The 26,708-nt window shown below is 44.5% G+C and overlaps 2 protein-coding genes across 9 annotated transcripts in view; one reads left to right on the top strand and one right to left on the bottom strand.

Annotated features, from left to right (window-relative positions):
* Nucleotides 1–11,187, top strand: part of LOC110496426 (DNA topoisomerase 2-beta) — a 30,181-nt gene extending 18,994 nt beyond the window's left edge. For 3 of the 8 annotated variants that reach the window (XM_036953002.2, XM_036953004.2, XM_090208856.1), the window contains exons 18-36: nt 101–215; nt 572–693; nt 1,653–1,801; nt 2,036–2,267; nt 2,613–2,747; nt 2,946–3,146; nt 3,558–3,753; nt 3,853–3,944; nt 4,062–4,217; nt 4,508–4,591; nt 4,891–5,088; nt 5,361–5,526; nt 5,826–5,987; nt 6,897–7,196; nt 7,379–7,471; nt 9,258–9,296; nt 9,614–9,754; nt 10,090–10,190; nt 10,313–11,187. In XM_036953002.2, coding sequence (XP_036808897.1) covers nt 101–215; nt 572–693; nt 1,653–1,801; nt 2,036–2,267; nt 2,613–2,747; nt 2,946–3,146; nt 3,558–3,753; nt 3,853–3,944; nt 4,062–4,217; nt 4,508–4,591; nt 4,891–5,088; nt 5,361–5,526; nt 5,826–5,987; nt 6,897–7,196; nt 7,379–7,471; nt 9,258–9,296; nt 9,614–9,754; nt 10,090–10,190; nt 10,313–10,498 — 2,868 coding nt within the window. In that variant the 3' untranslated portion in view covers nt 10,499–11,187. The remainder of the gene's footprint in view (nt 1–100; nt 216–571; nt 694–1,652; nt 1,802–2,035; nt 2,268–2,612; nt 2,748–2,945; nt 3,147–3,557; nt 3,754–3,852; nt 3,945–4,061; nt 4,218–4,507; nt 4,592–4,890; nt 5,089–5,360; nt 5,527–5,825; nt 5,988–6,896; nt 7,197–7,378; nt 7,472–9,257; nt 9,297–9,613; nt 9,755–10,089; nt 10,191–10,312) is intronic. The other 5 variants (XM_036953005.2, XM_090208859.1, XM_090208858.1 and 2 more) reach the window with 2 other exon arrangements.
* A 177-nt stretch (nt 11,188–11,364) lies between these two features.
* Nucleotides 11,365–26,708, bottom strand: part of LOC110496841 (retinoic acid receptor alpha-A) — a 131,948-nt gene continuing 116,604 nt past the window's right edge. Inside the window, exons 6-8 of the mRNA XM_036953008.2 lie at nt 19,476–19,680; nt 16,748–16,906; nt 11,365–16,592 (exon numbers count right to left, since the gene is read on the bottom strand). Of these exons, the coding sequence (XP_036808903.1) occupies nt 16,351–16,592; nt 16,748–16,906; nt 19,476–19,680 (606 nt within the window). The 3' untranslated portion in view covers nt 11,365–16,350. The remainder of the gene's footprint in view (nt 16,593–16,747; nt 16,907–19,475; nt 19,681–26,708) is intronic.

The raw sequence follows: 26,708 nt of genomic DNA, 5'->3' as shown, positions 1-26,708 counted from the left end.
ATGCAAAGTAGACACTTCTCTCCCATGTGGTACTGATAGACCATAACAACATCACAGCCCTGATTTCAAGTCCTCAATCTCTTTTATCATCCCCACTCAGCAATACCTGTACGGCACGCAGGCGAAACACCTGTCCTACAACGACTTCATCAACAAAGAACTCATCCTCTTCTCCAACTCTGACAACGAGAGATCCATCCCATCCTTAGTGGACGGTAGGTATGCAGCGATGCACTAGACTAGCTATCTCCCTGGACGTTCGTTCTGTCTTTCTAGTTTTTCTTGTGTTTGTTGTCAAATGGCGTTTGAAGTTTAAGGGATCTGAAATGCCTGGAAACTTGTCATTAACAGAATTCTTCACTGTCCTCTGGATGCTCTGGTTATGTGTGTGATGTGGTCTCCTTTTGATGATGGCGTGTAGAATTATTTGTTTAGTTCAATCCCCATTAGCTGTTTTGGTGCAACACCTACTCCTCCTGCGGTCCACTTGTGATCCCCTTTTGAAGACGTGTGTGTGTGTGTGTGTGTGTGTGTGTGTGTGGTCCCCTTTTTGATGATATTTTGTGTGCAGGTCTGAAGCCAGGTCAGAGAAAGGTACTCTTCACCTGTATGAAGAGGAATGATAAGAGGGAGGTGAAGGTGGCTCAGCTGGCTGGTTCAGTGGCAGAGATGTCTGCCTACCATCATGGAGAGGTTCGACACTCTTACACAGTAATAGGAAATATACTTACACAGCTATAGGAATTATACTTACACAGCTATAGGAATTATACTTACACAGCTATAGGAATTATACTTACACAGCTATAGGAAATATACTTACACAGCTATAGGAATTATACTTACACAGCTATAGGAATTATACTTACACAGCTATAGGAATTATACTTACACAGCTATAGGAATTATACTTACACAGCTATAGGAATTATACTTACACAGCTATAGGAATTATACTTACACAGCTATAGGAATTATACTTACACAGCTATAGGAATTATACTTACACAGCTATAGGAAATATACTTACACAGCTATAGGAATTATACTTACACAGCTATAGGAATTATACTTACACAGCTATAGGAAATATACTTACACAGCTATAGGAAATATACTTACACAGCTATAGGAAATATACTTACACAGCTCTAGGAATTATACTTACACAGCTATAGGAAATATACTTACACAGCTATAGGAATTATACTTACACAGCTATAGGAATTATACTTACACAGCTATAGGAATTATACTTACACAGCTATAGGAATTATACTTACACAGCTATAGGAATTATACTTACACAGTAATAGGAATTATACTTACACAGCTATAGGAATTATACTTACACAGTAATAGGAATTATACTTACACAGCTATAGGAATTATACTTACACAGCTATAGGAAATATACTTACACAGCTCTAGGAATTATACTTACACAGCTATAGGAATTATACTTACACAGCTATAGGAATTATACTTACACAGCTATAGGAATTATACTTACACAGCTATAGGAATTATACTTAACTAAGTATATTTCGTATAGCTCTGTATCTTCCACTTTAAATCAATACTGTTTACAGATAATGGGAGCAAAAACATTGTTTTGACACGTGTGCCTCTGTATGTGTGTGATCGTCCAGCAATCCCTGTTGATGACAATTGTGAACTTGGCCCAGAACTTTGTGGGCAGCAACAACGTGAACATCCTGCAGCCGCTGGGTCAGTTTGGTACCCGCATCAATGGGGGCAAGGATGCTGCCAGCCCCCGTTACATCTTCACCATGCTCAGGTAAAGCCTCCCAGGGTCAAAACATAATTGTGCCAGCAATTTGATGTCTATTACTTGTATTACTTGTATGGGCCACTGGGCCATCCTGAAGTGCAGTAATACCTGTTTAATTTTAATAAATAAAAATGGTTGATGATACATTTAATGTCTACTTTGTTTATACATCACCTTTCATAAAACACACTGAAAATGTTTAAAACATGTATTTATTATGAAGTAATGTCACTTGCTCAGTCCCCTGGCCAAGATGTTGTTCCCAGCGGTGGACTCCAGCCTGCTGAAGTTCCTGTTCGATGACAACCAGAAGGTGGAGCCAGAGTGGTACATCCCCATCCTCCCTTTGGTGCTGGTGAACGGGGCCGAGGGCATCGGGACGGGCTGGGCCTGCAAGATCCCCAACTACGACCACAGAGAGATAGTCAACAACCTGTACCGCATGCTCAACATGCAGGACCCTCTGCCCATGGTGAACATTTGGAAGTTTGAAACTTAATTGATTGCGTAAGATAAGATCAACTTTATTGTCCCTGAGGGGAAATGTGTCTTGGACATACAAGCAGCGCTGTTGTCCATTTGGTGTAAGGATTTTATTGCTAAAAACATATCAACTCAGGTAATATTTGTGTAGATTGATACTGTTATACATGAAAAAATATAGCTAAAACACATTTTTGAGTAGAATTGGATAAACCACCAACTTTCTGTGTCTGCTGTTGGTCAGTTATAATTAGATGTAATCCTATAATGAGTAGGTCATGTACTGTATCATAATAACGGCTAACTGAATATTCCTACCTCTCTCCTCATCCAGCTGCCCAGCTATAAGAACTTTAAAGGAGTGATCCATGAGTTGGGTCAGAACCAGTACATGGTCAGTGGCGAGATCTCTGTCCTGGACAAGAACACCATTGAGATCACTGAGCTGCCCGTTCGCACCTGGACACAGGTACACTATTGCAGGATACACCTGTCCAGCACATCACACCTGTCCAGCACTTCTGGTCATCTGGTTGCTTTGACTGAATTCATAAATGAACGAAGGATATATTGACATGTTGTTTCTATGCTGTGATATTATTTGTTAGTTTTTGTAATGGACTTTCCCTCCCTCCCTCCCCTTCTCCCTCTATCTCCCTCCCTCCAGGCCTACAAGGAGTCGGTACTAGAGCCCATGCTCCAGGGGACAGAGAAGACTCCAGCTCTGATTAATGACTATAAGGAGTACCACACGGACCAAACCGTCAAGTTTGTAGTCCGTATGTCTGAGGAGAAGCTGGCCCAGGCAGAGGCTGCTGGACTACACAAAGTCTTCAAGCTACAGTCCAGCCTCACCTGCAACTCCATGGTTAGTACCCCTCCTCAAATCGGGGTCCTATTCACTAAGAAAATACCCTGAAACAGGGAGAAACTACCTGAGCTTGTCCAATGATAAATGCTTATTTTTGTTATCCGTTTTAAAACGTTTTGCTACGGTGTGCCCTATACGAGTCCCTACTCTGTATTTGAGTTGAACTGATACCTGTATTGACTCAAATTGTTGATTCATTATGCACACCTCTTTGGATGAAGTACTGTTTTGTGTGTGTATATAGAGGACTCCTCTTATAGGAATCACATCTGTCCGGGATGATGGGATTCTTTGGAATTAATCTTTCATCTTAAAGTGAAGATCATTTTCAAGTGTTCCATGGTTTTAACCAGTTTTAGTGTTTCTATTGTGGAAAGGAGAGGTATCTGAAGACGTTTCTGCCCTCAGGTGTTGTTTGACCACATGGGCTGTCTGAAGAGGTATGACTCGGTCCAGGACATTCTCAAGGAGTTCTTTGAGCTGCGGTTGCACTACTACAAGCTGAGGAAGGATTGGCTTGTGGGGAGCCTGGGGGCGGAGGCTTCCAAACTGTCCAATCAGGCACGATTTGTGCTGGAGAAGATCGAAGGAAAGATCACAATCGGTGAGAATTTTACCTGCATGTCTCTCTCTCTCAAAGGGAAGGATTCTTTATTTCAGTTTGCTATTTGGTATAGAATACTGATATATTGTTTGTCTACAGAGAACAAGTCTAAGAGGGAACTGATCAGGATGCTGGTGCAGAAAGGCTTTGAGTCGGACCCAGTGGCGGCATGGACCAAGGCACAGGAAAAGGTACTGTTAGCATCCTGCCACTGTCCACCATTCAGCCCTGTGATTGGCTGAGACAACTTGACGCTTCAAGTTTGTATTCTGATTGGGACTATGTGTCTTCCTGGTCTCTCTCTATAGGCTCTGGAGGAGGACGATCATGATGGTAACAACAGTGACAGCTCTGTGGACTCTGGGTCGTCGTCGGGACCAAACTTCAACTACATCCTCAACATGCCTCTGTGGTGCCTGTCCAAGGAGAAGGTGGACGAGCTGCTCCGACAGAGAGACATCAAGGTACTGACTGCTGACTCCGAGAGGAAGGGTGTAGACACCCGACTGTCAAGGACTTCAATTCGAAATATCTTTATCGTCCCCAAAAGGCTATTAATTTGCAGCAACATTACATACCATTACACAAGTAGGCAAGGTCTTCTAACGGTTGTGTGTGTTCTGTTCTTGGGGCATAGTAAGGGCACATCAGTACTTTTTTAGTATGTGTATGTGGTCCTGGCGGGAAATGAACCCACAACCTTGTTGTTGCTAGCACCATATCTTTAATCAACTGAGTGTGTGTTGTTCAACAGAAAGGAGAGTTGAATGAGCTGCAGAGGAAGTCTCCTGAGGACCTGTGGAAGGAGGACCTGGCTGTCTTCATTGAGGAACTGGATGTGAGTGGTACTAGCTCTACATGCAGTGGTGCCACTCATCTCTGAGTCACTGTTTAAGAAGAGACCACTGTGATGTATACCTGCTTGTGTGAGACTGCTTTTGTTGAGGTCGGTCGGTTACCTTCAGGGTCTCTTTCTCCTGGCCTTACTAAAGCCGGATCTATTTGTAGAAAATGAATTTATTTTGTTTGGGTTTTATTATCTCCTTTCATTGTAAACCGTCAACATTGATGTCACCTCAATATAAGTGACGATTTTCAAAAGGTGACGGGTGTATTCTCTCCCCGTCTGTGTGACAGAAAATCGAGGCCCAGGAGCAGGCAGACATATGTGCAGGTAGAGGCACCAAGCTGGTGAAGGGCAAGGTGGGCAAGCCCAAGGTGAAGAAACTACACCTGGAGGAAACGTTACCCTCGCTGTACGGCCGCAGGGTCGTGCCCACCATCACACAGGCCATGAAGACTGACGCCTCCAAGAAGATGACCAAGAAGAAGAAGGTAACACATTTAGTTTTAAAATGGATTATGCCTCATTATTAAAGGCCCAGTCTGTGGTAATTGTTTTATTTATACCCATTGATTCTTGAAGAATATCACTTATCAATGCCTTATGAGCTTAGTTCAACTGTATAACTCCATCACAAAATAAAGCTCCATTGTTTGCCCTGGTCTCAGTGTGTTTTCAGGCTGTAGACATGATATATCACTGTGTGTGTGTGTGTGTGTGTGTGTGTGTGTGTGTGTGTGTGTGTGTGTGTGTATCCTCTCAGGGTGATGCGGACCTGGTGATGAAGCTGGAGTTTGATGATGAGATGGGAGTACTGGGATCAGACGGAGGAACAGGGGAGAACTCCCTCAACTCCTCCTCTAATACACCAGCCCCAACCCCAGCCAAGCCCAAGGCCCCCCGGGTCAAACGGGAGAAGAAGGAGCCAGGTCAGCAGATGTTCCATTCTCCTTTCATGTGTCTGTCATCTTAGTGAGATGGGTTCAGTCATGAATTAGGGGAGAGGGGGAGACAGAGGGATACACAGTGAGGAAGTTGGTGGACCCAAGGATTTTATCCCCTCCTCTTGGGGCAGTTTGTATATGGGAGTCAGAAGTGTTACCACTACACCGAACTCATTTATTTTAATCACACATGAACTCTCAAACATAGACACAGTTTCGGGACTTCATGGCTATTAAATGATAGATTAAAAATCAGAATGAATAAACCTTTTTCTCTATACCAGGTACTCCAAGAGCCAGGAAACCCCCAGCACCCAAAGGATTGTCTGGTAAGAAGGTGAAGAAGCGTAACCCCTGGTCGGAGGATGAGTCCAAATCAGAGAGCGATCTGGAGGACAGTGAACCTGTAGTCATTCCCCGAGACACCAAGTCACAACGGGCCTCAGGTAACCACTTACCTGAATTGTGTTCATTAGGGCCTGCCATTTAAAATGGAAAGCGTGAACAAGTGTTGTTTTTTTTTGATAAGTTCAGACAGAAATAAAACTATTTATTTGATGTAACTTTTCTTTAACTAGGCAAGTCGGTAGCTCCCTGTTTCACTCTGTTGTGGGGTGTTTTCTTTATTTTCATGTACACTGACCTGTTAGGACTAGGGACGGACATTTTGCTTGACCACACCAGTTAACAGTCGTTAACTAGGTCCTAACTAAAGTCTTGCATAAATCTCCAGCTGCTTGATTAAGTTCTGGGTGAATACATGTTAAGAGAAGAGATCAATTTTGATTTGTCACATGCGCCAAATACAACAGACATTACAGTGAAATGCTTAAGGGCTTGTAAGTAAACATTTCACGAAAAATGTTGTTTTCGGCGCATGTGACAAATACAATTTGATGAAGAGATGCTAGAACGAGGAGCGGAACCGGGACGAGTAGCTTGCTCTCTCTTTGTAAGGTACTTGCCGAATATCCCCTTCTGAAATTTTTAAGATTCTTACACCTACACAATTGTGAAATGTCCAAATAACCAGTGGCGAAAAACCCAAACCCGGGAACTACTGCTGCTCGTCCCATTGCTTCTCCACAGATTGTACAGTCCCAGTCATGTTGACGTAGATCTTTCCACCAGAGATGAACTGGGCACAGAGTTTTTCCTGGTCTGGTCACATGGTCCATCTTTCTACAACTGTTTTAACCAATGGCATCATGTTTTTGTTTGCGTATTTTTTGTGATTTTTGGAATTCCTTATTTCTGTAAAACCCCTGAATAATGGCAAAAGCAGAAATGTGTTGGTTCTTCTGCAATAAAACACACACAACACACACTTATAATGAACTTTGTCTGTTCCTCAGCGGTCAAGCCCAAGTACACCTTTGATTTCAGTGAGGAAGAGGATGGAGGAGAGGAAGAGGAGGAGGATGATGAAGATGCTGCATCCTCGCCCGTCCGGCCCTGCAAAGACGACTTCACTGCCTCCTCCGAGATTAAAGACCGATACAACGACCACAGCGCCAATGACGAGGATGATGAAGATATCTTCCCCCCGCCCAAACAGACAACCACCACCGTCTCACCAGCAAAGAAGAAGGAACCAGAGAGTATATTCTCTTCCTCCAAATCAGCCTTCTCCTCTGAAAAGAGCAATGACAGTGGTGAGTTCACACAAGATCAGCATGTTTGCCTTGTCGTGTTCTTTCTTTAGTAAAGGGTTAAAGATGTTTACCATCTTGTCGTTATTGCCAGTCTTGTGTGTTTGTCTATGAAAAATAACTTTGTCTGTACATAAGCTCCTAGTCTCATCTGAGGGTTAATGTTTGTTACTCTTCTCTTCCAGACGATCTGAAGTTGGACAGTGACGAGGAAGACAAGGCCTTCTCCTCCTACTCCAGCAGCTCTGCCTTCGACAAACCTGTCCCAGCTAAGAAAGGTAACACACAGAACAATATAAAAATCTCCATCTACAGCCTGGCCACATTAAACAGATGTATTTGTCTACCTCCATTAAGTATGATACTGTACAGTTGAAGTCAGAAGTTTACATACACCTTAGCCAAATACATTTAAACTCAGTTTTTCACAATTCCTGACATTTAATCCTAGTAAAAATGCCCTCTTAGGTCAGTTAGGATCACCACTTTATTTTAAGAATGTAAAATGTCAGAATAAGCGTGATTTATTTCCTATTTGATTTCTTTCATCACATTCCCAGTGTGTCAGGTTTGCATACACTCAATTAGTATTTGATAGCATTGCCTTAAACAATTTAAACTTTGGTCACACGTTTCGGGTAGCCTTCTACAAGCGTCCCACAATACGTTGGGTGAATTTTGGCCCATTCCTCCTGACAACTGGTGTAATGAGTCAGGTTTGTAGGCCTCCTTGCTCGCACATGCTTTTTCAGTTCTGCCCACAAATTTTCTATGGGATTGAGGTCAGGGCTTTGTGATGGCCACTCCAATACCTTGACTTTGTTGTCCTTAAGCCATTTTGCCACAACTTTGGAAGTATGCTTGGGATCATTGTCCATTTGAAAGACCCATTTGCGACCAAGCTTGAACTTTCCCGACTGATGTCTTGAGATGTTGCTTCAATATATCCACATAATTTTCCTTCCTCATGATGCCATCTATTTTGTGCACCAGTCCCTCCTGCAGCAAAGCACCCCCACAGTTCTATTTTTGTTTCATCAGATCAGAGGACATTTTGTCCCCATGTGCAGTTGCAAATCATAGTCTGGCTTTTGTATGGCAATTTTGGAGCAGTGGCTTCTTCCTTTCTGAACGGCCTTTCAGGTTATGTCGATATAGGACTCGTTTTACTGTGGATATAGATAATTCTGTACCTGTTTCCTCCAGCATCTTCACAAGGTGTTTTGCTGTTGTTCTGGGATTGATTTGCACTTTTCACAAAAAAGTATGTTCATCTCTAAGAGACAGAACACGTCTCCTCCCTGAGCGGTATGACGGGTGTGTGGTCCCATGGTGTTTATACTTGCGTACTATTGTTTGTACAGACGAACGGGGTACCTTCAGGCATTTGGAAATTGCTCCCAAGGATGAACCAGACTGGTGGAGGTCTACAATTTGTTTTTTGAGGTCTTTCTTTTGATTTTCTCATGATGTCAAGCATAGAGGTACTGAGTTTGAAGGTAGGCCTTGAAATACATCCACAGGTACACCTCTGATTGACTCAAATTATGTCAATTAACCTATCAGAAGCTTCTAAAGTCATGACACAATTTTCTGGAATTTTCCAAGCTGTTTAAAGGCACAGCCAACTTAGTGTATGTAAACTTCTGACCCACTGGAATTATGATACAGTGAATTATAAGCGAAATGATCTGTCGGAAAGATTACTAGTGTTATGCACAAAGTAGATGTCCTAACCGACTTGCCAGAACAATAGTTTGTTAACAAGAAATTTGTGGAGTGGTTGAAAAACGGGTTTTAATGACTCCAACCTAAGTGTATGTAAACTTTTGACTTCAACTGTGTGTAATGTTACATTTCATACTAAATAATGGTCTGGTTACTTAAAACAGAACGATGGGGAGGATGGGTGGGTGTATACTGCGACCGTCTAGCAACCCAAAGGTTGCGTCTTTGAGTCATGTCGGGGACAACTGTGGCATTTTAGCTACCCCTAGCCCTTTTCCTAACCATAACCTAATTCTCATGACCTTCTATGGTAATTCTCCTAACCTTTGTCATTAGGACAAGAAGCAGCCCGGTCTCAACAAGACGCACAATACTGTAAGTCCTTCAAGATGTATATGATACATTACGTCCTCCAATTCATACGATATTTTATGGCCGCTATTACATTCTTAACGTAACATGTTATATACTAAATGGAGGGACTCAAATCTTACGAATTTCCCTGAGGACAGGTTGATCTATGACTCTAACTCCATCTGCCACTAGAAGGAGCACTAATGCAAATCTCACTACCAAGGGGGGTTAAAAAGATACTGATAATGTTGATGCTGCTGAATGTAGTGCACTATATAGGGAGTAGGGTGCCTTTTGGTGTCTTGCTGATATTGACTGGCTCACTTTGTTACTCACAGCAGCTAAGAAGCTGTCGGATGCAGCTCTCAAACCCAGGAAAGCACCAACGCCCAAAACGCCACCAAAACAGAAGCTTGACACGTCTGTCTGGGACTCTGACTCCGATACCGGCTCCAAGAAGCCTTCACCAGCACTCAAAGGTACAGGCTGACCTCCCAATGACCAGTGGAGAATCAGTCACCATACAATTCTCGATGGTTATTAAAGATTGACAGTGTATAACAGGGGTCTCCAACTCCGATCCTGGAGAGCTTCTGGCTGTGCAGGGTTATAATCCAGCTCTTAGCACGTCTGTTTTAAAATATTCACCTCTTCAGTCTGAATCAGGTGTGTTACTGCAGGGATTGAATGAAAGCCTGCACACCCAGTAGCTCTTCAGGACCGAAATGTTGAAAAGCCCTGGACTGTAGCTTGTTCTCTGAACATAGCATCTGTTCTGAGTGTAACCTGGGTGTGTTTCTCCTGACCTGTGCAGGTAAAAGTGGAGGGAGGAAGAGGAAGCAGTCTGGATCTGAAGAGGATGATTTCAGTCCCAAGAAGACACCTGGGAAAGCACCCAAAACCCCTGCCAGCAGGGTAAGAGGGAGAGTGTGTGTCATTTAATCATGTAGTATATAGGAAGATACTGAAAAAACAAAGACTGTAATAACCATACAACAAGATAATTAAATGTCATCTCTTGTCTTCCCCCTGTGTAGAAGCCATCAAAGAAAGTAGCCGTGACCCCGCCCCCCATGTCAGATGATGATGATGTGGACTCCAACCGTTTCAGCCAATCCAGCGTGGCGTCCCGAGAACGACCGGGCAGAGGCAGGGCCAAGAAGGAAGTGAAGTACTTTGCTGAGTCAGGGTCAGACGATGATCAGTACGACATGTTTGAGTAGACCATGGAATCCCTCCCACACACAGGCTCTGTTCCAGTGCTATTTAAATGCTTCCTCCCTCCCTTGTAGTAATCACAGATCTTCATTGGTTGGACTGGGGAAAGTGATAGGTTGGTACCCTTGCTGTCACCTATCCAATCACTTATGCTCTGTGACCACCTCTAGGAAATCAGGAAGGACGGATTTTTAAACAATTTGAACAGAGCTATTTACACACCGCTTGAGTAATTTTAACGTCCATCCTTCCTTCTTCACTTCCTAGAAGAAATCATCTGAGAGGTGGGGGATAGGTGGAAGCAGTGGTGGTGTACCTATCCAGTCATGTCCGATCAGTGATTATTTCAAAGTAGAAAGGAAGGATTTCGTTTTGAAGTATTCAACCAGGACCAGACACACGCTCGTGGAAATACCCGTGCTGCAGACTTTTGTACATCCCCCCCCCCTCTCTTTTATTTTATTTTAATGGTGACGTTTAATGCTTTCTACTGTGTAGGTGTTTTACACTTTTTATTATACATACAATACAATTTTGTTTTTTATTATTACCATGGAAATGTTCTGTATTTGTCCTAAGCAGCTTTTAGAAGTTAGGAACGCGGTGCTTCAGCACATTTTAACTGTTAAAAAGTCAAAGAGACAATGTACCTTTTTGAACAAGAACTTGGAAGTAAACAATGAAATGTAAATTATTTTCTGGCCGTTGGGTTTTCTGTCCTTTTGAATGTGATTTTCTTAATTAACTTCACTCTATTTCCTGCAGAGCAGAACCTTAGGAACATGATATATACACACACACACACAGTATTCAAGGCTTCGAGGTTACAGTAAATCACAATATTCCGGTTATAATACATCCACACATTATGTATTTTAAAATAAATATATTTGTATTACTTTGCCAGGACATTTCATGGTAAAGTTAAACAGTATATTAACATAAAAAGCATTGTTAATGTACAGACTATTGAAAATGGAGAATGAAAACAAGATAGAAGCTCACTGTAAAACTCTGTATAAGGACTTCCTGCCCTCTTCCCACCAGGCCAGCAGGAGGTTCTGGGTAAATGTATTATCACCATGACAACCCCTCCCTGCTGCCCCGCCCACCCTCAAGTCCAGTAAGCCAAAGAAACCTCAACCATCAGTTGATCATGTCTCTTCATAATAACTATACAACACTGCATAAATGATGACAATGATATTTTTCTCATACCAATGGCAATCATATACATTATCTGTAAATGTTCAACTTTTGAACATTGACACTTTTTGAACAGGCATAACAACAGAGCTGCTTTCGTTGGTGAAATGTTTTGAGGTTCACAATCATGTTCTCTCTGGCTTCTACGGAATAGTTGGATCATGAGCCCCGTTCAGTAGGGCACACAGTATTGTGGTACATTCGGATAGAAATATGTTGCGTAGAACATACACCACTGATTTGTAGAGTATGGAATCATCATGCTAGCTCTATTCAGTGTATTTCTATCTGCGATGTTTAGTAAATTGTTCCCGTCCTGAACGCGATCCACATCTATTGATCTTATTCCGTTATTGACTTAACTAAATTGCTGTCATTTGATTGTGACAGCTGCTTGGCATTCCAACTAAAGAGCGGAAAGCATCTCTGTCGTTTGATCATCGATGACATTGGGGGCAACTAGGATAAAAATAAAAAAAAACAGAGCAAAAAGTGTTGGAATTTCCTTTAGCTTATTACCTCCAGATTCCGAAAAACCTCCAACCATGATTCCTTAAAAAAAAGAGGGAATTTTGCGAACCATGCTCAGGTTCTGAGTCCACTTGGTGTGGAGGTGAGCAGCTGCTACCCAAGAGGGGCTGGCTATGAGATGAAGCTCAGAGGTCAGGTAGCTAAGCGCTGCCATTCATTGAAACGCAATGCACACTACACACACACACCATCTAATACATGGAGAAGTCTGCAGTGAGATCGTAGTAAATATTAACAGTTACATCGGTACAACATTCAACAGAAACCAACGTAGTAAATTCAGTATTGTGAAATGGTTCGAGTTCCCTGCCGTGTCACCTGGTGCCTGTAGGCAGCGACACTTTAGGGAGTTGGATGTAGACATTCTTCAGCTGTGAAATAACTTTTCCAGCATCAAAGACACTCAGGGTAAAACTCAAAAAGTATTTTGTTGATTCCTCACCTCCTCAACAACACACATTGGCGGAGAAGGTCTGAGGTTCTGCACCCTTTCCGTCAATGTGTTTTGAGAAGTTGGATAGGAACGTAGGGAAGACTATTGAGATTCACCCACTCTGGTCTTGTGATGAGCCACCAGGATAGTTTCCCCCTACATTCTTCTCTCCCTTACAGAGAGAGGGAAAGAGAGCATTTCCTTTTTTCCAAACATACTATGAGATGCAATTAATTTGACGAAACGCTGCTTTAAAGTAAGTATTCCTTTAACACTGCATATCATTCCTATGTAACTCCTCAACAACATATTCACATTCAAACATGGTAAACCGAGACCGTTTTGTTTTCCCCTTAAGATATGTATGTGTGGGACAGATATGGAGGAGATGGTTGTGTGTGAGATGTTTCTGTAGGGTTCTAGCCAGGGTTGGGGTCAATCCCATATCAAGTCAGTCCATTCATAAACTGGAAGAATTAAATTGGAATTGACCCTAACCTTGGTTCTAGCTGACTGACTATAGTGGTCATCTATTCCCTTGTGGTTCAACAATGACTTTAGCCTCCATTCAGAATAAAGAACCTTCTGATCAGTATACCTCTGTGATGAACTCAATAATCACCCATAGTTTATGCTAAATTATTATTACCCGTGAGAGTGAGAAAGAATATTGTATATTACCATCACCCTTAACATTGTATTGGCTACATATTCAAGATTCAAGATTTTTAAGTGCTATGAGAATTGATGCCTTTGTGCTACAGTTGAGTAACGAGTCAACATCTGAGTAAACAATATTATCTATCCTTATCCTTGCTAGGACAGGTGATAAGGGCCTGAAGAGGTCCTAGTTCTTCCTAGCTGGAGTATTAACTTCCTAGCCTGGCTTCCACACTGAATATCACTCTGTTTCACTTCACAACAAAGGAACAAACTGAGCAATATTCAATGTGTCTAGGCTATTAACTTTCTAAATAGTGTCCAAATTCTACTCAGTGATTTATGGCTAGATTCAATCCATAGAGGTGAAGATCTGCGGTTGATAAGGAAATGTGTTTTAATAAATGATTAGAATATTACACTCCTGAAACCATAAGTCTGAAACCATGTGATTGTATGAAATTGTTTTGAATCATTAGATTATTATAATGCATGTATGTAAGTGTTAGAATCATTAGATTATTATAATACTGTGTGTGGTTTTAGTCAGTGGAATACTAATATAACCTGGAGTGTAGTTCTTAGTCAGAATCAATGTTCTGGGAACAATGTGTCTAGTATTTTGATAACAGACTGTCTGTCTGAGCCAGATTCGGGGCCGACCTTGGCTGGGACACTGAGAACTTCCCAGTCCCAGGTCTCTCCCTATCTTAGGGGAGGGCAGGAAGATGCTATTCTCACGGACTCCCCTAATCTCTATTGGCGGGCGGATTTGATGGTTTGTGTGGAAGTATGTGTGTCACTATAAATTGAAGGTCTTTGTACTGTGCACGTCAGAGCGTTCCGTGAATAAACATTTAACTGTTGTAGACTGGGCCTCTGTCTGTTTCATGTCTATCAGTATCATACAAATCCTGATAGGGCAGACTGAGTAATTAAATTGAATTGGTTAATGAACAGGAGAACATAATTCTCGTATCAGCGGTATACAACGCAATTGAAAGTTAAAGGTAATTTCCAATTGAGCCGACATATGCACCATTTAACGTTAATGCTGTCTCTGCAAACGCGGGAACATTGCCTTTAAATTTCAATCCCAGTATACAGCAGATCTTCAGCGCTACGGATTGAATCTATCCCTTAGGTGCTGAAGAAAAACAGCTTTACTAACAATATATTCCTAAGATCAGGAGGGCTGTTGCAGTGGCCGATGTGGGACAGAAAACAGTGTTGCATTCAGGAGGTTACAGATAGAAACGTTACAGATAGAAATGGCTTGTTGTTACAGAACTGACCTGATTCCCTATTCTACATGACAGAGAAGCGCATGTCTACATAATATAGATCTATCTGAACACCCCGAATGAACACTACCCGAGCTTACTGCACGTTTTAGGGGCTAAGGGTCATATGTAAAGAATCTCATTTGCATCACTGTGGTTTTGCACGAGACCGCCTGAGGAACAAGGCAACAGTCAGTCATTCTGTCTGTAGAACTAGGAATGCCTAGTGGGGTCTAGAATCCCAGACATTAGTCTAGTGTACAATCTTCCCGGCCATGTGGTTAGCTCATGGATATGTATTTTAAAGGATTGCAATGTCCCTGTGTTTTACTGCCAAAACAAGACCCTTCTCTATGTATATAAGGGGTAGGTAGTGATTCTGGGGGTACAGGACTCCTATGAAACCCTGGACCAGAACCCAATGTGCGTTTTGTGTTGCCCAGATGCGTGTAGTTGTCGTTAGCCATAAATGTACACTTACTAGATTGAAACTGCATCAGAGAAACAATTTAGATTTTTACTATAATAAGAATGCATTTCTCTGCACAGATGGTGGAGAATCTTCAAGAGAATTGCGAGTGAACTTCAAATATACTGTATAACCAAATTCATCTTAAAACAACAGTTCAATTTCTCAGTGGTGCAAGTTAGGGTTAAATAAAGTCTTTGTCAATGAGTGTTGCTCAACCCTTATCTTTAAGCAGAGAGATTTCACTGGTTAAGACTGCTTGGTTTGTCTCTTGGAATGTCATTTTCTGATAAAATCTCAGAAGCCTTTTAGCCTCAGAAACCCTGTACATTACATTACAAGCTGTTATCTGCGGTAGACAGATCCAATCTAGTAATTGAACATCTAGATTCAATCTAGTCATTGTATATCTATGGCCTCTACAGTCTGGCTTCCCCCCTTGAGGAAACAGCTGAAGAGATGCAGCCGCTGATACAGGAGAGAAACCTCTAACGGGCTTTATGGTGAATGCAATGTACACTCAACGAGACATCAACATAAAGAGTCATAAAAGACCAAAAAACAAACATTAAATATAGGAACAAATATAAAGTATTAGTCTTCCAGACTGTCTATATGCAAGAACATTCTATGTAACTGTTTTTGTAAAGGACCTTATATTTTAGGCCCCCCTTTAAACCTTGTCATGTATGTACTGTTTTGCCTCAAACTATAATATTTAAGACAATGAAAAAAGCACCACAAAATTCATCATAGAAACAGAGATTTCTAACTATACAATGGTATGTACAATGTATTCAACAATATGAGAGAGAGAGAGATTAAAACCACGCATTAAACTCGGCAAGCCCGTCATGCAGGGATGAATTTACACAGGAGACCTGAGGAGGATGACATATGACCTTTGTGTACAGGTAAGTGGGTGTGGCCAGACGGGGTCAAACCCAACTCGACCAATCACACCCTAGTCCCGAGACACAACCTCAATCAATTTAGAATTATACACAAACCAACAACTGGTCCTTTTAGGCCTTAATGCAGTCGTTTTTTAAGGGGAAATGAAGAGATAAAGAGAGAGAAGGAAAAAACAAACGTAAAGGAAAACATAAGAACAAGCAAAGGTGGTGGTGGTCACCAAAGGACCGAAGGCCTGAGGGGAGGAGGAGAGGGGGTCCACCATGCCTGGCTGTCGACCTAGTTTTAGTTTTTTTTTGTGCAAAGGAATGTCAGATAGAGAGAGTGTCTGTCTGAGAGGCCCTTGAGTTCCACGGGGACCTAGGGGTCCTCTTCCTCCTCAGGGGCCACTGTGGGCCCATCACTGTCTGAGGGGTCAGGGGACACAGGGGAGGGTTTACCCCCCGTACCCCCCTTAGGGGTGCACTTCTTGGGGCTGCTGCCATCCTCGCCCTGGGTGCTGCTCTGGCCGTCTTGTCCCTCTGAGTTCTCCAGCATCTCCTGGATCAGAGGAGGCATGGAGCCAGGGATCTCCATCTTCAGCGAGATGACCCGCTCCGCACCTGGAGGGAGAGGAAAGGACATATTGCAAAACAAACATATTGCTAAACTATTTTATAGGGCATCTGTGTACAAAGTTTGCCTACTGAAATGCTATTGAATCTATAGTGTGCTCATTTCTACGCAGGTGCATTAGTATATGAGTCTCTGTCTGTACCTTTGGCGCTGATGCTCCGGAGGTCAGTGATCTTCATCAGGGCCTTGGGGAACATGTGTGGCTTGCTGGGCCTCCTCTTCCTCACGTAGATCTTCAGAGCTTCCAGTAGAGGCTCCTGGAGCTGGTCGACCTTAGAGGGCTCCTCCAGGTCCTGCCGGTCTGAGAGAGAGACAGGCGATGTGTGACCAAGGAGTTGGAAAGACACAGCAGAGTCATAGAGTAGGGCAACACGTAGCCTTTACCAGGCCATATGCCCCATGACCTTGCACTTTGATATAGTTTGGCATAAAAGCAGCTGTGCTGTGAAGTAATCCGACTGGAACGGTTTCCATGGAACATTAGAAGGGCGTCAAAAATGGAGTACCAAAAATAAATCAAATTCCACCAACTTCTTTGTATTCAATATCGCACAGTTCTCTAAAGTCAGGAGTCCTATATGGCATTTGTATCATTGTATTTTGACATTATGACTTGTAAAGCTTGCAGTACCACTTCAGTCCATTCGGGGTCAGTGTGTGAGTGCGTTGAAAGCACCAGCTCCTGCTGTAGGACCTGAGGCCTGCCAGTCACAGAGTCACATTACTGAGACACAGCAGAGTGCTTAGTTCTTCCCCTGGGGATTATACAACAACATGCAATATATGGCAAGGCTCTGGGGATTATACAACAACATGCAATATATGGCAAGGCTCTGGGGATTATACAACAACATGTAATATATGGCAAGGCTCTGGGGATTATACAACAACATGTAATATATGGCAAGGCTCTGGGGATTATACAACAACATGCAATATATGGCAAGGCTCTGGGGATTATACAACGACATGCAATATATGGCAAGGCTCTGGAGATTATACAACAACATGCAATATATGGCAAGGCTCTGGGGATTATACAACAACATGTAATATATGGCAAGGCTCTGGAGATTATACAACAACATGTAATATATGGCAAGGCTCTGGGGATTATACAACGACATGCAATATATGGCAAGGCTCTGGGGATTATACAACAACATGCAATATATGGCAAGGCTCTGGGGATTATACAACAACATGTAATATATGGCAAGGCTCTGGAGATTATACAACAACATGTAATATATGGCAAGGCTCTGGGGATTATACAACAACATGCAATATATGGCAAGGCTCTGGGGATTATACAACAACATGTAATATATGGCAAGGCTCTGGAGATTATACAACAACATGTAATATATGGCAAGGCTCTGGAGATTATACAACAACATGTAATATATGGCAAGGCTCTGGGGATTATACAACAACATGCAATATATGGCAAGGCTCTGGGGATTATACAACAACATGCAATATATGGCAAGGCTCTGGGGATTATACAACAACATGCAATATATGGCAAGGCTCTGGGGATTATACAACAACATGTAATATATGGCAAGGCTCTGGGGATTATACAACAACATGCAATATATGGCAAGGCTCTGGGGATTATACAACAACATGCAATATATGGCAAGGCTCTGGGGATTATACAACAACATGTAATATATGGCAAGGCTCTGGGGATTATACAACAACATGCAATATATGGCAAGGCTCTGGGGATTATACAACAACATGTAATATATGGCAAGGCTCTGGAGATTATACAACAACATGCAATATATGGCAAGGCTCTGGAGATTATACAACAACATGCAATATATGGCAAGGCTCTGGAGATTATACAACAACATGCAATATATGGCAAGGCTCTGGAGATTATACAACAACATGTAATATATGGCAAGGCTCTGGGGATTATACAACAACATGTAATATATGGCAAGGCTCTGGGGATTCACACCTTGGAATGGAAACCTTCCCCAATACACCAGTTATACACCGCAGGGGAGGAGCGTGTGTCAGACTGTATTTATAACTGCATTATGCCAGAATGCAGAGATCACTGTGTGTGTGTTTGAATTCATGTCTGCCTGCCGTGTCCCAGCTGAGGGAGCACTACTGTCTGGTGTGTTGTGTGCTGAAACAGGTTGAACAGAACAGTTCAACACACGCACGCACGCACGCACACACACACACACACACACACACACACACACACACACACACGCACACGCACCTGAAACAGGTTGAACAGAACAGTTCAACACACGCACGCACGCACGCACGCACGCACACACACACACACACACACACACACACACACACACACGCACACGCACCTGAAACAGGTTGAACAGAACAGTTCAACACGCACGCACACACACACACACACACACGCACACGCACACACACACGCACACGCACCTGAAACAGGTTGAACAGAACAGTTCAACACACACACACACACACACACACACACACACACACACGCACCTGAAACAGGTTGAACAGAACAGTTCAACATGCACACACACACACACACACGCACGCACGCACGCACACACACACACACACTCTCTCTCATACATTGCCTCACAGAGATGGACCTGTGTAGGACCTGATTACAGACTTTGTGTCTGTCTGTCAGTCAGTCAGTCAGTCTAAGTCTGTATCAAATGTGTTCGGAGTTTGACTGCCTTTCTAATGACTTGTTAAGGTTTCACATCTGCCACCTTTAGACTCTGGGCAACGTTGACCACTTCTTAAATCACCTCTCTGTCTCTGTCACTGACCACTGTATCAGATGTGTATCAGATGTGTTGCAGAAAGAAAGTGAAGAAGGTGTAGTGTACCTCCAGAGATGAGGCAGATGGCGCTGAGCAGGCCTGTCTCTGTGTCGTCCATCTCCATGGGCAGCAGCTGGTGGGCAAAGGTGAACACCAGGTCGGTGAGCGGGCCGAAGCCTGCGTTGTGCATCTGGGTCCGGTTCAGGGTCAGCCCGTCTGAGAACGTCATGGTGTCCTGGTCCGGAGTGTACCGCGTACAGATACGCAGAATCTATATGACAGGGGACAGGAGAGGAGAGAATTATACATTATGTATGCATGCAGTATGGGAGGGGAGATGAGAAGAGAGGAGAGGGACCTTGCGGGAGACAAGAAGAACAGTGATGGGAGAAGAGGGACAGTGAGAGAGAGAAGAGGAGAGAGGGACCTTGAGGGAGACAAAAAGGACAGTGAGGGGAGGAGAGGGACAGTGAGGGAGAGAAGAGGAGAGAGGGACCCTGAGGGAGAGAAGAAGGACAGTGAGGGGAGGAGAGGGACAGTGAGGGAGAGAAGAGGAGAGAGGGACCCTGAGGGAGAGAAGAAGGACAGTGAGGGGAGAAGAGGAGAGGGACAGTGAGGAGGAGAAGAGGAGAGAGGGACCCTGAGGGAGAGAAGAGGAGAGAGGGACCTTGAGGGAGAGAATAGGAGAGAGGGACCCTGAGGGAGAGAAGAAGGACAGTGAGGGGAGAAGAGGAGAGGGACAGTGAGGAGGAGAAGAGGAGAGAGGGACAGTGAGGGAGAGTAGAGGGACAGTGAGGGGAGAAGTGAGGAGAGGGACAGTGAGGGAGAGAAGAGGAGAGAGGGACAGTGAGGGAGAGTAGAGGGACAGTGAGGGGAGAAGAGGAGAGGGACAGTGAGGGAGAGTAGAGGGACAGTGAGGGGAGAAGAGGAGAGGGACAGTGAGGGAGAGTAGAGGGACAGTGAGGGGAGAAGAGGATAGAGGGACAGTGAGGGAGAGTAGAGGGACAGTGAGGGGAGAAGAGGAGAGAGGAACAGTGAGGTAGAGAAGAGGAGAGAGGGACCCTGAGGGAGAGAAGAAGGACAGTGAGGGGAGAAGAGGAGAGGGACAGTGAGGGAGAGAAGAGGAGAGAGGGACCTTGAGGGAGAGAAGAAGGACAGTGAGGGGAGGAGAGGGACAGTGAGGGAGAGAAGAGGAGAGAGGGACCCTGAGGGAGAGAAGAAGGACAGTGAGGGGAGAAGAGGAGAGAAGAGGAGAGGGACAGTGAGGGAGAGAAGAGGAGAAAGGGACAGTGAGGAGGAGAAGAGGAGAGGGACAGTGAGGTGGAGAAGAGGAGAGAGGGACCCTGAGGGAGAGAAGAAGGACAGTGAGGGGAGAAGAGGAAAGGGACAGTGAGGAGGAGAAGAGGAGAGAGGGACGCTGAGGGAGAGAAGAGGAGAGAGGGACCTTGAGGGAGAGAATAGGAGAGAGGGACCCTGAGGGAGAGAAGAAGGACAGTGAGGGGAGAAGAGGAGAGGGACAGTGAGGAGGAGAAGAGGAGAGAGGGACAGTGAGGGAGAGTAGAGGGACAGTGAGGGGAGAAGTGAGGAGAGGGACAGTGAGGGAGAGAAGAGGAGAGAGGGACAGTGAGGGAGAGTAGAGGGACAGTGAGGGGAGAAGAGGAGAGGGACAGTGAGGGAGAGTAGAGGGACAGTGAGGGGAGAAGAGGAGAGGGACAGTGAGGGAGAGTAGAGGGACAGTGAGGGGAGAAGAGGATAGAGGGACAGTGAGGGAGAGTAGAGGGACAGTGAGGGGAGAAGAGGAGAGAGGAACAGTGAGGTAGAGAAGAGGAGAGAGGGACCCTGAGGGAGAGAAGAAGGACAGTGAGGGGAGAAGAGGAGAGGGACAGTGAGGGAGAGAAGAGGAGAGAGGGACCTTGAGGGAGAGAAGAAGGACAGTGAGGGGAGGAGAGGGACAGTGAAGGAGAGAAGAGGAGAGAGGGACCCTGAGGGAGAGAAGAAGGAGAGTGAGGGGAGAAGAGGAGAGGGACAGTGAGGGAGAGAAGAGGAGAAAGGGACAGTGAGGAGGAGAAGAGGAGAGGGACAGTGAGGTGGAGAAGAGGAGAGAGGGACCCTGAGGGAGAGAAGAAGGACAGTGAGGGGAGAAGAGGAAAGGGACAGTGAGGAGGAGAAGAGGAGAGAGGGACGCTGAGGGAGAGAAGAGGAGAGAGGGACCTTGAGGGAGAGAAGAGGAGAGAGGGACCCTGAGGGAGAGAAGAGGAGAGAGGGACCGTGAGGGAGAGAAGACGAACAGTGAGGGGAGAAGAGGAGAGGGACAGTGAGGGGAGAAGAGGAGAGAGGGACCCTGAGGGAGAGAAGAGGAGAGAGGGACCTTGAGGGAGAGAAGAGGAGAGAGGGACCCTGAGGGAGAGAAGAGGAGAGAGGGACCCTGAGGGAGAGAAGAAGGACAGTGAGGGGAGAAGAGGAGAGGGACAGTGAGGAGGAGAAGAGGAGAGAGGGACCCTGAGGGAGAGAAGAGGAGAGAGGGACCTTGAGGGAGAGAAGAGGAGAGAGGGACCCTGAGGGAGAGAAGAAGGACAGTGAGGGGAGAAGAGGAGAGGGACAGTGAGGAGGAGAAGAGGAGAGAGGGACCCTGAGGGAGAGAAGAGGAGAGAGGGGCCTTGAGGGAGAGAATAGGAGAGAGGGACCCTGAGGGAGAGAAGAAGGACAGTGAGGGGAGAAGAGGAGAGGGACAGTGAGGAGGAGAAGAGGAGAGAGGGACAGTGAGGGAGAGTAGAGGGACAGTGAGGGGAGAAGTGAGGAGAGGGACAGTGAGGGAGAGAAGAGGAGAGAGGGACAGTGAGGGAGAGTAGAGGGACAGTGAGGGGAGAAGAGGAGAGGGACAGTGAGGGAGAGTAGAGGGACAGTGAGGGGAGAAGAGGAGAGGGACAGTGAGGGAGAGTAGAGGGACAGTGAGGGGAGAAGAGGATAGAGGGACAGTGAGGGAGAGTAGAGGGACAGTGAGGGGAGAAGAGGAGAGAGGTACAGTGAGGGAAAGAAGAGGAGAGAGGGACCGTGAGGGAGAGAAAAGGGACAGTGAGGGGAGAAGAGGAGAGAGGTACAGTGAGGGAGAGAAGAGGACAGAGGGACCGTGAGGGAGAGAAAAGGGACAGTGAGGGGAGAAGAGGATAGAGGGACAGTGAGGGAGAGGAGAGGGACAGTGAGGGAAAGAGTAGACAAACTCAAAATGAAGCCCACTGAGAGAAGCTAGGGACAAGGCCATGCACTAGTTATACTATATACCTGGAGCTAGGACTGACAAGTTTCACAGCCAACAAAGACTAAAGAGAGAAACCACCTCTGTGGTCATGACCTTGAGGAGGAACCTCACAGTGTTTCTGTATGCCTGCTGCTGGATTCTACTATACAATGTGTGTGTGTGTGTGTGTGTCTGGCCAGCCGGTGTTTGAATCTCTGCCAGCCTCCATGTTTTATTCTGTTTCATGTTGCGGACGCTCCTGCCACTCACTGTCAACGTGCACTCACACGTACAGACACACACCACTCACTAGCTGTCAGTGCCAGCCCACTCAACTGGCTTCAAAGCCTGACACGGTCTGTCTCTTCATCAAGCACACACACACACACACACACACACACACACACACACACACACACACACACACACACACACACACACACCGTTTGTTCCTTCTTCACACACTCGTTGACCCACAGGTGTGTGTGTGTGTGTGTGTGTATCTGTGAGAGCAGGACTTGAACTTCTCACCTCTTCAACCCCAGTGACTTGTCACATTTGACAAATACCACTTAGTCATAACAAACAAATCCATCTAGCATTACTGCAAATCACCCATCTAATCAGTGCTAAGAGCACAGGGATAGTAGCACGTCCTGTTATCTCGCTCACACAGCCGGACAGTGTGGCAGCAGCTCTCATCACACCAGGAAGTGATAGTGTGATACAGTCACTACTAATCTAGACCACCAGAAACCCCAAGAACACTACTGATAAGTAGGATAACATCTATCCATTTCAGAATACACTGCAGTCTCTGGACAGAACAACATATATACAGACGTTACATCATGATCACATTCGTCAGGACATTTACTTGACTAAAGCTAGTAAGTATTTAATACTACTTTATTAAATACCACCCCTGTGATACATGATTCTAATCCTGGGCACTGAACAGTGAGACTATTGTAGCTGCTGTGCTGTGAGCTACCAGTGTAGAGAAAGAGACAGAGAGAAGGGCCTTTTCAGGTCAGGCTGACCCGGGGGGGGTCTGATCTGAGGATGAGAGGAGAGAGAGAGGTAAGGAGCTGACTGAGGATAACCCTGTGGAGACAGAGAGAGAGGCAAGGAGCTGACTGAGGATAACCCTGTGGAAACAGAGAGAGAGGCAAGGAGCTGACTGAGGATAACCCTGTGGAAACAGAGAGAGAGGCAAGGAGCTGACTGAGGATAACCCTGTGGAAACAGAGAGAGAGGCAAGGAGCTGACTGAGGATAACCCTGTGGAAACAGAGAGAGAGGCAAGGAGCTGACTGAGGATAACCCCGTGGAGACAGAGAGAGAGACACATGACTCTGGAGCTTGACACAATCCACCCCTCTCCTCTCCTTCTTTCTTTCTTTCTTTCTCCCCCTCCCTTCCCCTCCTCTCTCTCCTGCCTCTTCGTTCTCTTCTCTCTCTCATACTGAGGCTTTATTATCACAGCATGAGATTGCACTACTCCTAAATAAACAAATATATAAACAAACAGCACTCAGCCAGGGGCGATCTTCTAACAATGTGCTCCCCTGTATTTCAGATTCCTGCTCCAGAAAAACATACAGCAACCCAGACAAATATGAACAAAAACAACTTCACTGCAGAAAGACACAAGCATTTCAATCATTTATTAGATTTGGAGCCGTTACATCTGAAACACTAACCTAGTGTCCTCTGATTAAGGATGGCTCCTCCACATACTGATCGACTGTCAGGATCAATTAACCTTCTCTTCAATTGGCTGGCTGCGCAAACTGACCAATAAGGTCTAAGGACCAGACTCTAGGGAGGAAGTTCAGAGGTTTCAGCGCATTGCCTAGCGTATTGATGGCGTATTGACTAGCGTACTGACTAGCGTAATTGACTAGCGTACTGACTAGCGTAATTGACTAGCGTATTGACTAGCGTGACTAGCGTAATGCCTAGCGTATTGACTAGCGTGACTAGCGTATTGACTAGCGTATTGCCTAGCGTATTGTCTAGCGTATTTGACTAGTGTATTGACTAGCGAATTGACTAGCGTGACTAGCGGATTGACTAGCGTATTGCCTAGAGTATTGACTAGCGTACTGACTAGCGTATTGACTAGTGTGGCTTGCGTATTGCCTAGCGTATTGACTAGCGTACTGACTAGCATATTGACTAGCGTAATGACTAGCGTATTGACTAGTGTGGCTTGCGTATTGCCTAGCGTACTGACTAGCGTACTGACTAGCGTATTGACTAGTGTATTGACTAGTGTTGTAATAACATATTAAAACATGTAATGACGCATTCACGGACTGTTGTTAAACACACTGATAACCCATGAATATACATTGCTCCAAACCCTTTGGGATGGGCTACAAAGACAATGAACTCTGTCAAGAACCAATGAGATACAGACAACAGGCTGGAGAGGACTGTCTATCACCTACGAACAACCAACCAGGAGCCAGGACTACTAGAATCTACCTACGTCATTCCAATGTATAAATGTACTGCCCAAATATGTGTTACGCTCTCTTTTTCCGAAACCTCCCTAAGAGTGGACGATGAGAGCCGTGCTGCACGTTTGCCAGATATCACTATGCTAGATTAAAAGGCCTCAAATATACCGTATCCGCCTTGTCCAGAGTCTCATCTTGGTCTTGTCTCTCCTATAATTAATTCATTAACAAAATGGTAGCTAGAGGATGGTAGAAATCCATGAATTCGGTCCATAGATTTGATGAGAGAAAAGACAAGTTGACGACAGAGTCTAGAAGGACGGGCGACCTGTCTACAGGAGCCATCGGGGATTCAACTCGCCTCAGGAAACTGACCAAAGAGCTCGACATTATAAAGGTACGCAGAACCGGTTTAATCGAATTCTGCATATTATAGTATAATCAATATCCAAATTATGGTCAGAAGTACTGAGTGCGTGAGTATGAATTGCCGTTAAATTTATGAAAATTGTTCCGATAACCAAAGGCATTTGCATAATGATATCTGTGTAAATATATTGTTCAAATCTGATTCAAATAGTCCTGCAACAGTAATAAAATTACTGGGTGTCGTGGTGAGGAATTGGAGGACAGAATGTGATATGATGTGATATATTGTTTAAGATTTAATCCAAATAGGCTGGCAGTAGTTGATATGTAAATCGACTAGGTGTTACGGTGAAGGATTTGATAACAGAATTTGATGGAATGTGATGCACTGTTTTAATCGGGTCCAAATAGGCTGGCAATTTTCGATTTGGCAATCGTTTAGGTGTTACGGTGAGGGATTCGATAACTCAGTGAAATGAAATATGAATGAGATGATGAAATGTTTTGTTAATTGATCGAGACGTATATTTAAGACTGTAACTAGTGGAGTAGCATCCCACTAGGAGCAACAGTTAACAAGCTAAATAATTGGACTAGGAGTGAAGGAATTAAACCTGATCTCTCCAGATTGATGTCACTGATTCACCGTTCCATGAGACCGAGGGATACTGACCACCGGCTCTAAATTTGACCGCCGAGTCAAAAGTTTGGGCGGGGCTGTGCGGCCGCCGTGCCGTGTAACGAATTGATTTCTGTTCTCTTTGTGCTGTTGGGGTTGCCTAGAATTAATTTGACAAATATTATAGAAGGCATCTGAATGCATTGACATTGACCCAAAAGTAGGCGTTTGGGACACTAACATTTCGCCAGGCAGTAGAAATGTGTGAACCTGTAAAATTACTCCAGTAAAATACCCTAGACGCATAATTATCTCGCGAATATCCCTTTGCGATATTATAGTACAGCAATTCTACAAAACTCTGTGTGCACGAGGGTGAGACACGAGAGATAAGTCTGTGTGGGCACCAGGGATACATCGCTGGTTTCGACCAAGTGACGGGCTAAGTGCACATAGTTGCGGAGGGCCATAGTGCAATGTGCAATATTTAGTTGTTTTTAATTGTTTTACATAATTTTTTTTCGGACCCAGACATAGTGAATCGTCAATATGGCCTCAATTACCGTTCCCAAACTCAAATTCAATGAATATTTAGATCAGAGAATA

This window comes from Oncorhynchus mykiss, chromosome 18, assembly GCF_057628025.1.
Source record: "Oncorhynchus mykiss isolate SJ-2025 chromosome 18, ASM5762802v1, whole genome shotgun sequence".
Taxonomy (NCBI): domain Eukaryota; kingdom Metazoa; phylum Chordata; class Actinopteri; order Salmoniformes; family Salmonidae; genus Oncorhynchus; species Oncorhynchus mykiss.
The sequence above is the reverse complement of the archived record's forward strand: the minus strand, read 5'-3'. Positions and strand labels throughout refer to the sequence as shown.